The sequence below is a fragment of the Brassica napus genome, chromosome C4 (assembly GCF_020379485.1).
Source record: "Brassica napus cultivar Da-Ae chromosome C4, Da-Ae, whole genome shotgun sequence".
Taxonomy (NCBI): domain Eukaryota; kingdom Viridiplantae; phylum Streptophyta; class Magnoliopsida; order Brassicales; family Brassicaceae; genus Brassica; species Brassica napus.
In genome coordinates, this window is record NC_063447.1 from 12,000,663 (window position 1) to 12,015,767 (window position 15,105).

At 36.8% G+C, this 15,105-nt stretch overlaps 1 protein-coding gene and 1 pseudogene across 1 annotated transcript; both read right to left on the minus strand.

The window, feature by feature from the left end:
• Positions 1-1,510: 1,510 nt before the first annotated feature.
• On the minus strand, positions 1,511-3,424 carry LOC125585545 (annotated as a pseudogene).
• A 9,543-nt stretch (positions 3,425-12,967) lies between these two features.
• On the minus strand, positions 12,968-13,913 carry LOC111210635. Its single transcript, XM_022711172.1, has 2 exons — positions 13,562-13,913; positions 12,968-13,482 (listed from the first exon to the last, which is right to left on the minus strand). The coding sequence occupies exons 1-2, from the start codon at positions 13,911-13,913 to the stop codon at positions 12,968-12,970; spliced, it is 867 nt and encodes a 288-aa protein (XP_022566893.1).
• Between the last annotated feature and the right edge of the window lie 1,192 nt (positions 13,914-15,105).

Below are 15,105 nucleotides of genomic sequence, written 5' to 3' on the forward strand. Positions count from 1 at the left end.
ACCCGTGACCCATAGATGCCAAGTCCGCCCCTAATCCGGAAGCCAAAAGACGGAAACCTTAAGACTGGAGATCTACATTCTGGTCTAACATATATGGTTTAATTTTTTACACTTTTTATAACACAAAAATTCAGATGGATAAGTCTATTTTCTGCAGAAACGTTTTCGTCTCCTTCTCTGACCAAACCCGTACCCGATGAGTCTTGACGTCCCGGGTTCGCCTCACACATATTGGGGACGTTTCCTTGACGTACCCGAGACGTCCCTGTCCCCTCGACGAACCCGGTACGTGAGACGACACCAACTTGGAGTACCCGTGCAACCTAGGGTCTAACTATTAAGATTGCTCATTGATTAATTATTCTCAACAAAACAATATATAAGAGGCCATTTAAAAAAATATCTGATTACGATACAATCGATATCTAATAATTGATTGATATTTTATAATGTATATTATTGTGGCACTTTTACTCAGTTGGGTAAATATATGGCAAAGTCGGGCTACCAAGCAGAGTACTGAGTACCTATATCTCCTGTTCGAAAACGCGGGTACTACGGGCGATTAGTCGGCGAGGAGGCGCTCGGCGGTGCTTGGCCGTGGCGAGTTGGCTGTAGTCGGCCAATTAATCGGCAACAACAAATTGTTTTTTTTTTGAGTTTTGAATGCTTTAAATCTTATATTTTTATGACAGATCTATAGGTTTTAAGTATAAAAACATGAAAACGTACCAAAATCTGATGATATGTGTGATTATAAACGTTTTACCGCTATGGAAAAACTGTAAAATTGAAAACCCTAATGACAGTTGGGGAAGATGAAGACGAAATGACGATAGTGCCCTTCATTAAAGGCAGAAAAAATTAAAAAGTAGAAAACAGCATGGATCCGGGGTCGAACCCGGATTCTTACGCTGAGCAAAGATTATGTAACCACCATGCTACTTCGACTAATTGTCTATTGCCATGAAAACTGACTAATGATGCATAATATATTTCTAAAAATTAAAAAAAAAAAAAAAAACTAGATCCCGATTAATCTCTGATTACTCTCTGATTAATTGTTAACTTTCTAGGTTCATATCGTACGCCCGACTAGCGTCTAGCGTAGTTTCGAACAGGGCCAATACCTGGATAAAATGAGACAGCCACCAGTATCCGTAGGGCCACACTCATGGAAAATAAAATATCCACCAAAGTTAAAACATTTTTTTAGCAGATTATGTCAGAATGCTTATCGATAAGAGTGAATTTAAGGAGTTGGGGGATAGAATGAGATATACAGTGTGAAAGATTTTTTGCAGCGGAGGATTCGATTAATCATTACTATTTGATTGTCCTCTGTCTATTCAGATTAGGCTCTATTAAAAGTTTCCACACGCCCATGTAGCTTCTTTATGCAATCATTTTTTTTTTTTGCGAATATGGAGTACTAGTATTGGAGAATTTTATTGTATTTATAAGATGTTCAATTTGTATTGATCCTATGGTATATTTGAAAAGAACGCAATGATAAAAATTGTAATGGATCGATATAAATCCTCAGGATACTCTAAAGTTGGGAGAGACAAAAAAAAATTTCTATGGCAATAAGCTCAAATAAGCATAAGCAAACACATGCATACACAATCCATTAAGAATATAAGGAAAGAAATCCAAAATATGCCTAAAATTAAGTTATACGGTCAATAGTAACTATGTTAAAAGGGTTAGCGTGTATATATAAAATATTAGTGCTGAATATGTCCAAAATTTAATGACAATCTTAAAAAGTAAATTAAAAAAATAAGACCCTAAGTTAATAGATTAGATGCCATCCATTACCAAAGAAAAACTCTTTATCCTTCCTAAACCGACCGTACTATTGACCAAATAACGTAATGTAAACCGACCTTTTATTATACCAAACTTTGGTTATCTATTGAACTAAAGAACCTAGCAGTTAAACTATCTGCGGTTAGAGCATAATTAACCCTAAAACTCCTAAACCCCTAATGGGGTTCTTAATGATTTTTTTAGTAATAATTGTAACCTAAGAACTTTTGTTAAGAGATTCTCATTTTGAGTGGTTCAATGAAGGTATCTTAACCGAGAGTTCTTAAAAAATAAATTATCTGTTTTGCTCACCATTGTTGCAGCTCCAAGAACCTTTCTCCAGTTCATGAACTCCGGCTATTGTAGTCCCACCTGGTGAAGTAACATCATCTTTCAACACACCCGGATGCTTCCCCGTTTTGCTCACCATTGTTGCACGTCCAAAAACCTGCCACAGACACACACAACTCAGTCTTCTCTTTCTAGTTTTCAAAACATTAAGACAAACAGAAGAAAAGGTTAAAGAAGCTGTAGGGGACCAATGGGTCAGTTGACTGACCGTCTGTGAAGCTAAACCGAGTGCGAGTTCTCGGGGTAAACCAGCAGCTACTCCTCCATCAGCTAAAGCTTCAATGGCTAAGAATATGTACGCTGGTCCACTTCCACTGTAACAAGATTGAAAATATTCAGTTGGGTACATGAATGCTTGATTCGTGACTTGAACAACTTAAGACATTCAGAAACCGTGACGTACCTGAGACAAGTGACAGCATCAAACATTTTCTCATCAACTTTGAACATCTTCCCCACAGAGCCAAACAACTTAGCAACAAGTGCTCCGTCTTCTTCCGTTGCCGCTGTTCCAAGGCTCATTACTATTTTACGCAAGACATAATGTTCATCATCAGTAAGCATTTGATAGTAATAAATCACAAACAGGGACTCAGAGAAATTACCTGAAGCTGCCTCGCCAACTGCAGCTGGTGTATTAGGCATCACCCTTACGAACCGATCTTGACCAGACTATTCCTAGCATAAGATAAAAAAGAGATCTTTCAGTAAAAAGGTATATCTTTAAGTAAATTCTGCAGATCAATGGTCAATGGATTATAGATCTCAAATTGTTTTTATTTTCTATTCGATTGTGATTCAATATAGAAAAAAAAACTGAGAGGTAGAAAGCATACCAACTTGAGGTTTCACAGAGAAGATCACAACATCGCTTTCTTTGACAACCTGCCAATTTTTTTCAACATCCGTCAAGTTCATGGTTCACTCCAATGAGAAATCTCTAGCTCCCTCTCTATCTAAGATTACTCTAAGGAGAGGTAAAGAGAAGAAGAACCACTTACTTCTTCGCTACTGGAGAAGACATTGACGCCAAAGGACTCGAAGACTTGACGGTGATTCAGATTCGAGTGAACTGCAGTGGAGTTACGATTCTGAGGAAGCATCCCGGAGGCAACGACGCCTCTGGCTATACTCTCCGCCATCTTTCCAGCTCCGATGAACCCTACTTTGAAGCTCTCTGCGGAAATTGGAAGCGTCTCCATCGCAAGAAAAAAAAACCAAACTCTCTCTAACTGTAACACGTGTCCCGCAAGACCCGGCTCTTCCTTCTCCTAAATAAGACCCGTTGCTTAACATAATTATCATTTTTCTTTTTTTTTAATTACAAAATAAAACTAAAACCCCCCTAGATATCCTGTTAATCATGGTCTTATATTTTTGATACAGTGGTTTCGTTATGGTTATTTAGGGGGTGATTGGTAGTTGTTGTAGGTGCTGTCCACAGCCGTATTTATTTCTAAAGCATCAAATTCAAAATAATCAAGCTTTAAATTTTTTTTTGAAACTACAGTTCTTGAAATAACCTACAGCTGTACAAGTGCTCTGCATAGCCAAATATCCAAAGCAATTTTTTAGTGCTTTTCATAAAATTCTACAACAATAAAATCTAAAGTCACAGCAAAAAATTTACAGATTTTTTTCTACAACAAAATTTTTAAAGCTATAGTCATTACCAATAAGACCCTTCGCTTAATAGTTAATAACATCTTCCCGATTGTTCTTTTGTCCGTGTTTCTCATGTTTAAGACCAAACTACAATAATTTAACTGTATAACAATATGATTTTTTTTATGCATTCATTCCGAGTCTCTGACATATCTTTTCGTTTCAAAAGCTACAAAGCCTATAATTTCTTCATGTGTTATTTGTGTATGAATGTATCATATGTGCATTGTTGTCAAATAGTATTGACTTTGTTAGTTGGTTCCTTTTGGGTCAAGTCCATTTCAATTTTACAATATGAGATTTAGAATTTAACATCTTATCGATATATAAATCAATACTGATCACATGAGCTGATAGCATCTAATCTATTAATTTAGGGTTTTATTTGAAATTTACCATGACATATTTTAAATTTGAACATGTTGTACTAAATAAAAAAACACAATTGTATTATTAATACTAAATCTGAAAAATTCTGTTTACTCATCTAACCAACCATAGAGAATATTCGTACAAAAATTCAATAATTTAATATTAGAAGGAAATTTTCTATGGGTTTGTCTAACAAAAAAAAATTATATTAGAAATTAACATGCAAGATTTTATAACAAATGGTATAAAATAATCTATTTACATATTTTGCTAACAATATCAATAAAATCAGAAATTGTTTCATTTTAGTTATTTTCTGTATATTCTTCTTCTTAAATGTAAAAATTCCATATGGCTATTCAAACTTATGTGCTTGAACTAAACCCGAAATTTTATCGAGTCTTTAAAATTGTTATTTGAACAAAACCAAAAATCAAAATAACTAAATCCAAACCAAATCAAAATTCATAATTAACTTAATGGTTCCTATAACCAAACCGAAAACCAAAAAATATAGTCTGGAAACAAAACAAAACCAAACGCCAATGCCTAAACATATTAGTTAACAAACAAACATGTTAATAAAATTGTTAACAAAAAATAATTCCGCGTTTAGATACTATTAAAGCAGAATCCATATTAGGATTCTACCCTTTTAATTTTTAAAATTATTTACAAAGAAATACCATTTTCTTATTTAGATTTTTTTTAAATTATTTTTTCCTCATTTAACATTCAAATCAAAACAGAAACAAAATCAGTTATACTATATTTCCATGGGCATTTAGGCAAAAGTTGGATATTCTTCTTCTTTTAAAAATGCTATATTCACTAACCGTAATAAATTTACATTCTATTATCACTAATCTATTTAATTAAGGTCTAATATTATTGAACAATTGTATTAGGCGTTTTAACCAAAAAATCCAACCAAAATGCCTCCGCTAACCTAATGTAACAAGCTTAAGGCCCAATCTTACTTTACAAAAATAAAATATATTTCTATAACACTGATTTTATCATCTAACCTATAATATTTTTCTATCATTTATTTCAAATTCTTAACTATAAATAAACCATTATGTAAATATTATTATTATTATATAATACCTTCGCATAAATCATTTATTATATCATTTTGTACATAATATTAAAAAAAGCAATTACGAGTGTAAGAATATTTTTAAATTTATCACAAAATTAAATTTAAATATAAAATAAAAATACAAACTCATAATAGGTTACTAATAACAAAATAAACTAATATTGTCATATCAATAAAAAATATTCCTATTATCATATCTTATTTTTGTGGATGACATAATAAAAATGTCATCAAACTCTAATGAATCACAAGTTTATGTAATATTAAATGTAGTTGACTAATTTAATAAGACAATAGTATCAGATCACGGGTTAGTAGTGGGGTTTTTTTGGGTTTTACTAGGATTTTTAAACGAATTTTAATTAACAAATTTTTTATTAAATCCGAACCGGATTATATACATGGTTCCACCTATGCCGGTTCAACCAATGATTTGGGTCGTATATGAAAATAGTACTTGAAAATCTAACATTATAATAAAACACTTTAAATTATTTATTTTCTAATAAAAAGATGTAAATTCATGCAAATTTTATCAAAATAGTTCAACATAAAAAAGCACTCGCGCTTTCAAAAATAGTATTAGCTTCTAAATCGAATAAAGATAAAAAGTATTGTATATTGATGGTTAGAACTATAATACAAATATATGAAAAGAGAACTCATTTTAGTTTAAAATCAACAATTCATAGCATTAATATATATATATATATATATATATATATATATATATATATATATATATATATATATATTCTATTAAATAACACATATCATCTTTAAATCTATTTCGAACAAATACCACATTTTGAAAAAAAGGATAAAAATATCAAAAATTCAATTGTTAAGATTTGAACAACAATAATGGTAGTTTTTAAATCAGCTTTGGATCAATAAATGAAAAAAAACTCGCGCTTTCTTAGCGCGGATCAAAATCTAGTCTATATTATTAAAACTGAAGTGCATTTTGGTACTGTTTGGAAACATGGATAACAGTATAAATGAGAATTGTTTGGAAATATGGATAGCAGTATTTTTAGTATTTTCTTTTATTTACACATTTAGCTATTGCATTTACAATAAATTAAGTACTTCATTTTTGTATTTCTTTTTATTTACAGATTATGCCATTATATTTAAAATCAATTTAAATTAATTAATTACAATTCTGAAACTTATCTAACTAAATAGATATTAATATATGACCATTATTAATATTGTACAAATATTAAGTAAATCACATGTATTAAAGGGAGATAATGTTCCTATATTACATCAAATTTCATTAAGTTATAAAATTTATAATATAATATTATGTACAAATAAAAAAAATTATCAAACATCTATATTATAAAATAATATATTCTACCCTACATGTAAATTACAGAACATAAAAAATATACATGAGATTTTTTTATAAAGCCAGCGGTTTATGAATTTACGTTGAACACAAATTAAATCAAATATCCGCGCGGGGACGCGAATCAAGTTCTAGTAAAACATTAAATGGCTTTGATGGTTTAATTACAGCAAGGAAAACAAGAAGCAGCATTTCTCCTCTGCAAACGGAATTTCAAAAAAAATTGTGCGATGAAATGTACGAAGAATCTCCGATACTTTTATGTGACATTTGCGATAGATTGTTCTTAATTGGTGAAAATGGTTTTAGAACGAGAAGAAAAACTTTCTTTTGTGACCAAAATTGAATGTAATACAATGGATCAAGAAAAACTTTTTGCATTTTGAGACTATGCATATACTCCGGACTCAAAAACAAGGGCAGACAATCTTTCACACGGTGTTCGAAGTCAACTGTATCATTTTCTTCTAATAGATATAGAGTTTTTTTTTATAATTAACAGAGTTTTAATTAAGTATGTTTATGGACAAAAAAAAATGTATATTATTGTATTATCACCAAATTTAAGATTTGTTAGTGTCACCGAAATAGGTTTGATTGAAACTGAACCATAGCTAGGGAGGGACATGAAAAATGCTTTCGTGAATCCTCACCAGTTATCACCCTATACACTCAATTAAGAGATTGCTTATTTAATTTTGTAAGAACTGCAATCATGTTGAGTACACACACTATTAGTGAATGTCCGGTATTTAAATCATAAACACACTCCATTTTAATCAATTAGAGAATCTCTAGGACTTTATTCTGGATTGCCCCACTAACTCCCATGTTTGTTCTATTTTATTCCACCAATTAAAAACAATATAATTTTTAATATACTTTAATCAAAAACGTGGTGAAAATCGAAATTGCCCTTAATGAAACAAGGTATTTACAGGATCCAACCTAAATTTTTTGACTCTACCCACTATAACCTGGATCCTTAACCAGACCCGCGCGTTCCTTTCCTTTTTCTCTTCCTTTGTCGTCTCTCCCTCTCTTCTAAAACTGAAAATTGAAAGAAAACCCAAGAACCGACGAACACGATGAAGCCACACCGCATTCACTGCTTCTTCTCTGGTCTTCCCTTAGTCCCCCGTGTGTAACATCCCCGATCCGGAATGAGTAAAAGTTAATTAGTTTGCCATACACCTATCAAACAAGAACATGCACGACGAACTAAAGAACTCTAACCAGATCGAAGATACTACTACCACGTGCCCAAAAATTTGATCCGAGGTTCCCAGATCAGATCCGAAATCCCAAGATCATATGTCCAAGAACGGGTTTCCTAGCGATTCCAAATTAAGGCTTTGCAACCCGAGTTTGAAACCGTTAGTTAGTTCATCCCGGACTAGGACTAGTATCATATGGAATCCAAGCATTTCGCAAACCTTTTCTTATTCATATATACTTTAAGTTCAACCACATCAAAACTTTATACATGCTCGGCCGATGTTCAAAACCATATCATACATATTACAAAACGTACATGTTTGCAAAAGGTAGCAAATCTACACCAACAGCTTTATGCTCCTCCGATCCCAAATGGAACCTACTACGGGTTATCTGCAAACAAAGAGTCTAATGAGCAACTATTTTGCTCAGTGAGACGGATTTCCTAACAATTATTTACCCCCCCCCCCCCCCCCCATTATGCATCAAATATCAAGCAACATAGATTAATTATATTAAGAAATATGCAATGCAAAAATAAAACAATCACGTAAACAAGCATCCACTCTTCACGAGTGGTTAGATCACTATCGATCGTCGAGGACTGCCTCTCGCCATTGGTTCCTATCTCGATATGAAGTCCATAACACATCCCTCCTTGCGCCCATTGACTCTAAACACAAATTCTAAAAAGCCGATGGCCCGGATAACACACTTGCCGCATCGTCATGCAGCTACACGGTCGAGGGTAGCTAGCCCTATCACACGTGTCTTTGCGTCCTGCCCGGAACTAATTTTGGTAAGGCCCCAGACAAGGCACGGGCCTCGAGTGGACACCAATGACTCTCACGACACTCCACCCGAGTGTTGGACCCTCACGGATCAAGTCTGTGGATTTACGGGTTTCCCAGTTAAAATATGATCAAGCATGTTATATTATCTGAGCCGAGGCCCAAATAATACAATGCAATGACATAAGTATATGCAACACAACATCAATGTATCACAATCATGTTATACCCCTCGAGCCGAGGCCCGACGATATAACTCAATATCTTTCACAAACATCAATCATTATTATATCATTATATATCTAAACGCGCAACCTAGCAATGCATCAACCAATACTCTTGTTTTGCAGGCGCTAAACACACACACAACAATCATAACCATAACAAAGACTCACCTCAACACTTGGATGAAAGTTTCGGACTGCAAACGCTTCTATCTCGAAGCCGACCCGCTTTAAACTTCTATCGGGAAAACTCTAGAGCTTTAGAAATCTAAATACAGGAAGGGTAGGGTAAGAAAGGCTATCTAAGTTATAATTAAGAAAATAGAGAAAAGAAAAACAAAAGCTAAATAAAAAGAAAGCTATAGACAAAAAAGTTTACCTTAGGGTTTCGACTTTTTCGAGCTGCTATGGTTAGGGTTCTAAGCATGAGAAATGACTAAATGGGTGTCTGCTATTTATAAGGGTGGAGAATGAGCTCAGGAGAAGGTATAGGTCGTGGGTTACAAGCAGGAGCTGTCCTGCCTGCCCCATGCAACCAATTGGAGAGAGATTGGTGTGCAGCCACAAATCTGTCCAATTAAAACAAGTTTTGTGGCCAGCCACCAATTCAACCAATAGGACATAAACAAGATCTGCTTGGAGGCTTCTACAGTAAAGGAGTAACACATGTCTAGCTGCTTAAGGAGGTATACAAGCAGCAGCATCCTCCAGAAGCTTCCGGATATGCTTAACACATCGTAGATGAGCCCAAATGGGCCGTATTTAAATCCCGAATGTGTTATAAGCTGATCCGAGCTAGCGGGAATGTTTCTCCTTGACAAAAACCTAGATTTCTTAAACCAAAATATTTCTAAAATAATTCTAAGGTCATTCCTATCGTAAGGTCCTATAATAAAGTTTCGATTAATTTTCTCGTCCGACTAGGACGTTCTAGGTCGAACCGCGAGCATTTTCAATCCACTAAACTTCCCGAAGAATTTATTTCTTCAGATGGAAAACTATTCTAAGACTTTCTAAATTTTTTCTTATGTACCTTGGGATCCACAAACATCCACGAGAAAAGATCAATCCGACTTCCACTTACTTGAGTAATTTTCTCGGCTGTTACATGATTTTTCCTTGTCTGCGTTTTACTCTTTAAAAAGGGTTATTACATTCTCCCCCTCTCAATAGAATTCGTCCCGAATTCTTAGTGGTTCGATGTTCCACCCATCTGGTCTTCATCATCTTCCAAAAACAGTTCAGGATGAGTCGCTCTAAACCTCTCTTCATCTTCCCATGTCACAATTACTCGGCGCTGTTTTCCCCAAAATACTTGTACTTGAGGAATCTCTCGATTCTTCACTTTCCTTATTCGTGTTTCTCCAATTCGAAGTGGTCCTTCAGGGTAAGTGAGGTTGGAGCGAAGGTTTTCTACTCGTTGCGGCTCTACTTCTGTAGGATCTCGTATATGCCTTCTTAACATCGAGACATGGAAAACTGGGTGAAGAGCCATATCTGATGGTAGCTATAATTGATAGGCTACTTCTCCAACCCGTTGCATCACTCGGTATGGTCCTATATATCGAGTGGCTAACTTTCCCACTTTTCCGAATCTATCTCTCCCTTTCTGTGCGGCTACCTTCAAATATACCCAATCACCAACTTGAAATATTACTTCACGTCTATTCTGATCGGCATATTTCTTCTGCCTGTCTTGAACTTTCTTCATATTCTCCCGAACAATCTTTATCTTTTCTGTTGTTTCATCTACTATATATGGTCCTAACATATGTCTTTCTCCAACTTCACCCAACACAGTGGTGTGCGGCAGGGTCGTCCATATAATGCCTCATAAGGGGACATCCCAATACTTGCATGGTAACTGTTGTTATAAGAAAACTCTACCAAAGGCAAGTATTGTTCCCATGTACCTGACCAGTCTAAAACACACATCCTTAGCAAATCTTCCAAGGTTCTGATTGTTCGCTCCGTCTGCCCGTCAGTTTCAGGGTGAAACGCCGTACTCATATGAAGATCAGTCCCCAATACTTGCTGGAAAGCTCTCCAGAATTGAGCCGTAAATCTTGGGTCACGATCAGATACAATGTTGGCAGGAACTCCGTGTAATCTTACTATCTCCTTTAAGTAAAGTTCTGCCAGTACTTCTACCTTGTCAACAATTCTAATGGGTAGAAAGTGAGCAGTCTTAGTTAGTCGGTCTACCACCACCCATATAGTATCATTCCCTCTTCCTGGGGCTCGAGGTAGTCCCGTTACAAAATCCATAGCCACTGACTCCCACTTCCATTCTGGGACTGGTAGGCTTTGCAATAATCCTCTCGGCACTTGATGGTCAGCTTTAATTTGTTGGCATGTCTGGCACTGAGCTACCCACTCAGCAACTGATCGTTTGATTCCTGGCCAGTGATAGTATCTACGTATATCCTGGTACATCTTGGTGCTTCCAGGATCAATACTGAATACTGAGTGGTGTGCGGTTCTCAAGATCTCTTCTCGTAACTCCTTTCCTACAGGTACTGTTATCCTTCCGTTCAGTAGGAGGGTTCTGTCATCAGCCAAATGATAACCACTATCATTTCTTCCGCCTGATTCTTCAAGTTCTTTTTATAATCTTCTTTAGCTTCACATCTTCCTTCTGCTCTTCTCGAATTCTTTGCAAGAGGTTTGCTTGATTCACTGCTCGTAATCCCAATGGCTCGCTGCCCTCGGCCTCTATGGCTGAAAGACTAACCATCTTGAATTCTGCGTTTAAGGCTTCTAAGTCTTTCTCAATAGTTGTATCACTTCTCCTCCGACTCAGTGGATCTGCTACCACATTCGCCTTTCCTAGGTGATATTGGATTTGTAAGTCATAATCCGTGATAAACTCCATCCACCTCCTTTGTCTCAAATTCAAATCTGACTGAGTAAAGAGATACTTGAGACTCTTGTGATCAGTAAATATTTGAATCGTCTCGCCATAAAGATAGGATCTCCATTTTTTAAAGCAAATACCACTGCGGCCATCTCTAGATCATGGGTGGGGTAATTCTCCTTGTGCTTCCTTAACTGTCTTGAGCCATAGGTGATGACCTTTTCATCCTGCATCAGTACACAACCCAGTCCTACTCGAGAAGCATCAGTGTATACGGTGTAAGGTCTTTCTGGAGTAGGTAATGCAAGAATAGGTGATGTCGTTAAAGCTTCCTTTAATTGTGTAAAAGCCTTTTCCTCTTTCTTATCCCATTCAAATGATATATCTTTTCCAGTCAGCCTCGTCAAGGGTTTTTCCATGATGGAAAAGTTTTTTCACAAACTTTCGATAATACCCAGCCAATCCTAGAAAGCTTCGAACCTCGGTGGCGCTGGTAGGGTGTGGCCAGTCCGTAACTACTTCAACCTTTTCAGGATCTACTGCAACACCCTTCTCTGACACTCGATGACCAAGGAATCCAATCTCCCTTTTCCAGAAACTACATTTACTAAACTTGGCGGACAACTTATGGCTTCTTAATCGCTCCAACACCTTTTGGATGTGCTCTGCATGTTCATCTTTACTTTTGGAATAAATAAGTATATCATCAATGAAGATGATTACAAATTTATCCAGGTAATCACGAAATAAATCATTTATCAAGCGCATGAAAGCAGCCGGGGCATTTGTAAGACCAAAAGGCATTACCACAAATTCATAGTGGCCATACCGGGTCCTAAAAGCCGTCTTCATGATATCGGACTCTGATATAGGGATCTGATGGTATCCCGATGCCAAATCTATCTTTGAGAACCAGCTTGCCCCATGAAGCTGATCCAAAAATTCATCGATCCTTGTCAAGGGATACTTGTCCTTTACTGTAACATTGTTAATCCCTCTATAATCGATGCATAACCGCATGGTGCTGTCTTTCTTCTTCACAAATAAGACTGGTGCTCCCCATGGTGAAGAACTCGGTCTAATAAATCCTTTTTCTATCAAATCTTCCAATTGCTTCTTTAATTCAGCAAGCTCAGCTGGAGCCATTCGATAAGGTGCCTTCACTATTGGGGCTGCTCCCGGCTCTAATGTAATGGTGAAAGGATCACTTCATGGTGGGGGCAATCCTTCCAATGGCTTGAATACATCCTGGTATTCTTTTACTATTGGTATCTCTTCCAACTGCGTCCCTTCTTTCAAGTCTCCTCCAAGGGTAGTCAAAGTTACCAAATATACTTCGCCCTTGATCAAATCCTTCTTAACTCTTAAAGCAGAAACAAGCGATACTCCAGAACTTGGACATATCCCATAGTATGTCGTTGATGGTTGTCCACTTTCTTCAAGTGTAATTCTTCCTCGACCACAATCCAACTGCGCATAGTATCTCGACAGCCAGTCCATTCCCAAAATCACTTCGTGTTGTCCTAAAGGAACAACTAGAAGGTCTGCCGGATATACCATTGATCCCACATGGATTGGAATCCCAAGTACATAACTATCGGCATGAAGGTTATGGTTCCCAAGGATTCCCTTAAAACTCGACACTACCTTAGGTATCACAAAACTATGTGTGGCACCCGAGTCGAAGAGAACATGCACATAAACTCCACCAACACACAATGTTCCTAAACAATATTTATTTCACATTTTATATTTCATGTGTCAAATTCACACAAACAAGCAATGAGTTAAAACCCTACTTACCTGTGATCAGGCCCTGATGGGGCTGTTGTGGTTCGGGATTTCCTAACTCTAAAGCATTCACTTGCTTTGCAACTGCCAGGCGCTTCGGGGCTGGTTCAATTGATAGTCTAGTGGGTGGTGTTGGAAGTGTAACCTGTCTCTTATGGGGGAAACTGTTGGCATAATGCCCTTTCTCACCACACGAGAAGCAAGTAATATAATCAGGAGCCTTCCTTCCCTGACTATAAGGACAACTTCTAGAAAAATGGTCTGTACCACCACAAGTGTAACACACATCTGGGCCATTCCTAAACCGTCCATCATTCCTTCTTCCTTGTCCTCTCCCTCGATTAAATTGTCCTTTATTATTCATTCTTCGTATTCGTAGCCCTTCAATCTGCGAGATGGCTCTGCATGCCTCATCATGGCTTGCTCCTTTCCCATACCTTCTTCAACATTTACCGCTATCTCTGCCAATTCATAAAGGCTATGAAACTTCACTACTTGCAGATGGCTAGCCAAATCCGCTCGCAATCCTCTTATAAACCTTCGAATTAGTGCACCTTCATTCCTTGGTCCATAAGGAGAATATTTCCTTACCTTTGTAAACTCGGCCTCAAATTCCCTGACTTTCCGGTTGCCTTGAGTTAACTCCAAGAATTGAATCTCTAGCCGGTCTTTTGCTTCAGGTGGGAAGTATTTCCGCTCAAACTCGTTTTTAAAATCTTCCCAGTCGATCTCTCTTCCCATACAGTATTCTTCCACGTTATCCCACCAATCAGAAGCATCGTTGGTCAAGTAGTATATTGCCACATCCTTCTTGAAATTATCAGTGGATGGCCCGAAAGTTTTTCTCCAAATTCCTCAGCCATGATGACGCTTCGAAGGGATCTGTTCCTCCAGGGTATCTAACGGTCCCAAAATTTTTCATTAACGTAACCATCTTCAGGTAATCTGGAGAGGAGGATGGTCTTTGCTCTGATGATTCACCAGTTCTATGATCAAGTCTATCTAGCAAGCCTTGCACCAATACTATAAGAGGATCCAAACTCCCAGCTGTCCTCTTTTCTTGCCTACAACGTGGCTCGGGCGTCCTTTTCCGGTGCTTGAACTCAGATTCATTCCGTCTTGGATTATGTGATGTTGTATAATTCCGCCTCGATCCATACATATCAGGTGCTTGATTCCTCTCCCTCAAATTCTCATATTGTTCTTCTTTCTCATAGTCCATATGTGAATCCGTCGGATTTCTCCCGGTCGACTCATGTTCGTGTTCATAGTAATGGTTATTTTCTTGTGCTATCGCAGAATCATCTGTCACCTCAAGGTTTGAATAGACTTTGCGGTTTTCAGAATTACATTACCCATATCTAGGTGGTGTCATCATTGGCTCCTCACTCCTTGTACGTCTTGGAAACATACTGCAGCACAACCCAGGGTAAGTACTAATCCCAACTTATCTAACAAAGGAGCATGTTGGTTTCCTATTCTACCTTTTGCGAAACCTTTGACTCGATAAATTATTGAAAACAGGTTCCCAAGTGAGCAAAGTGAACCATGCTCTG

Bases quoted from the DNA above. Each gene is read 5' to 3' on its own strand.
- LOC111210635 (XM_022711172.1), bottom strand. From the start codon at position 13,913: ATGAATAATAAAGGACAATTTAATCGAGGGAGAGGACAAGGAAGAAGG. The intron at 13,483-13,561 runs GTAAGTAGGGTT...AATATTGTTTAG, and splicing joins CCATCAGGGCCTGATCACAG to GAACATTGTGTGTTGGTGGA.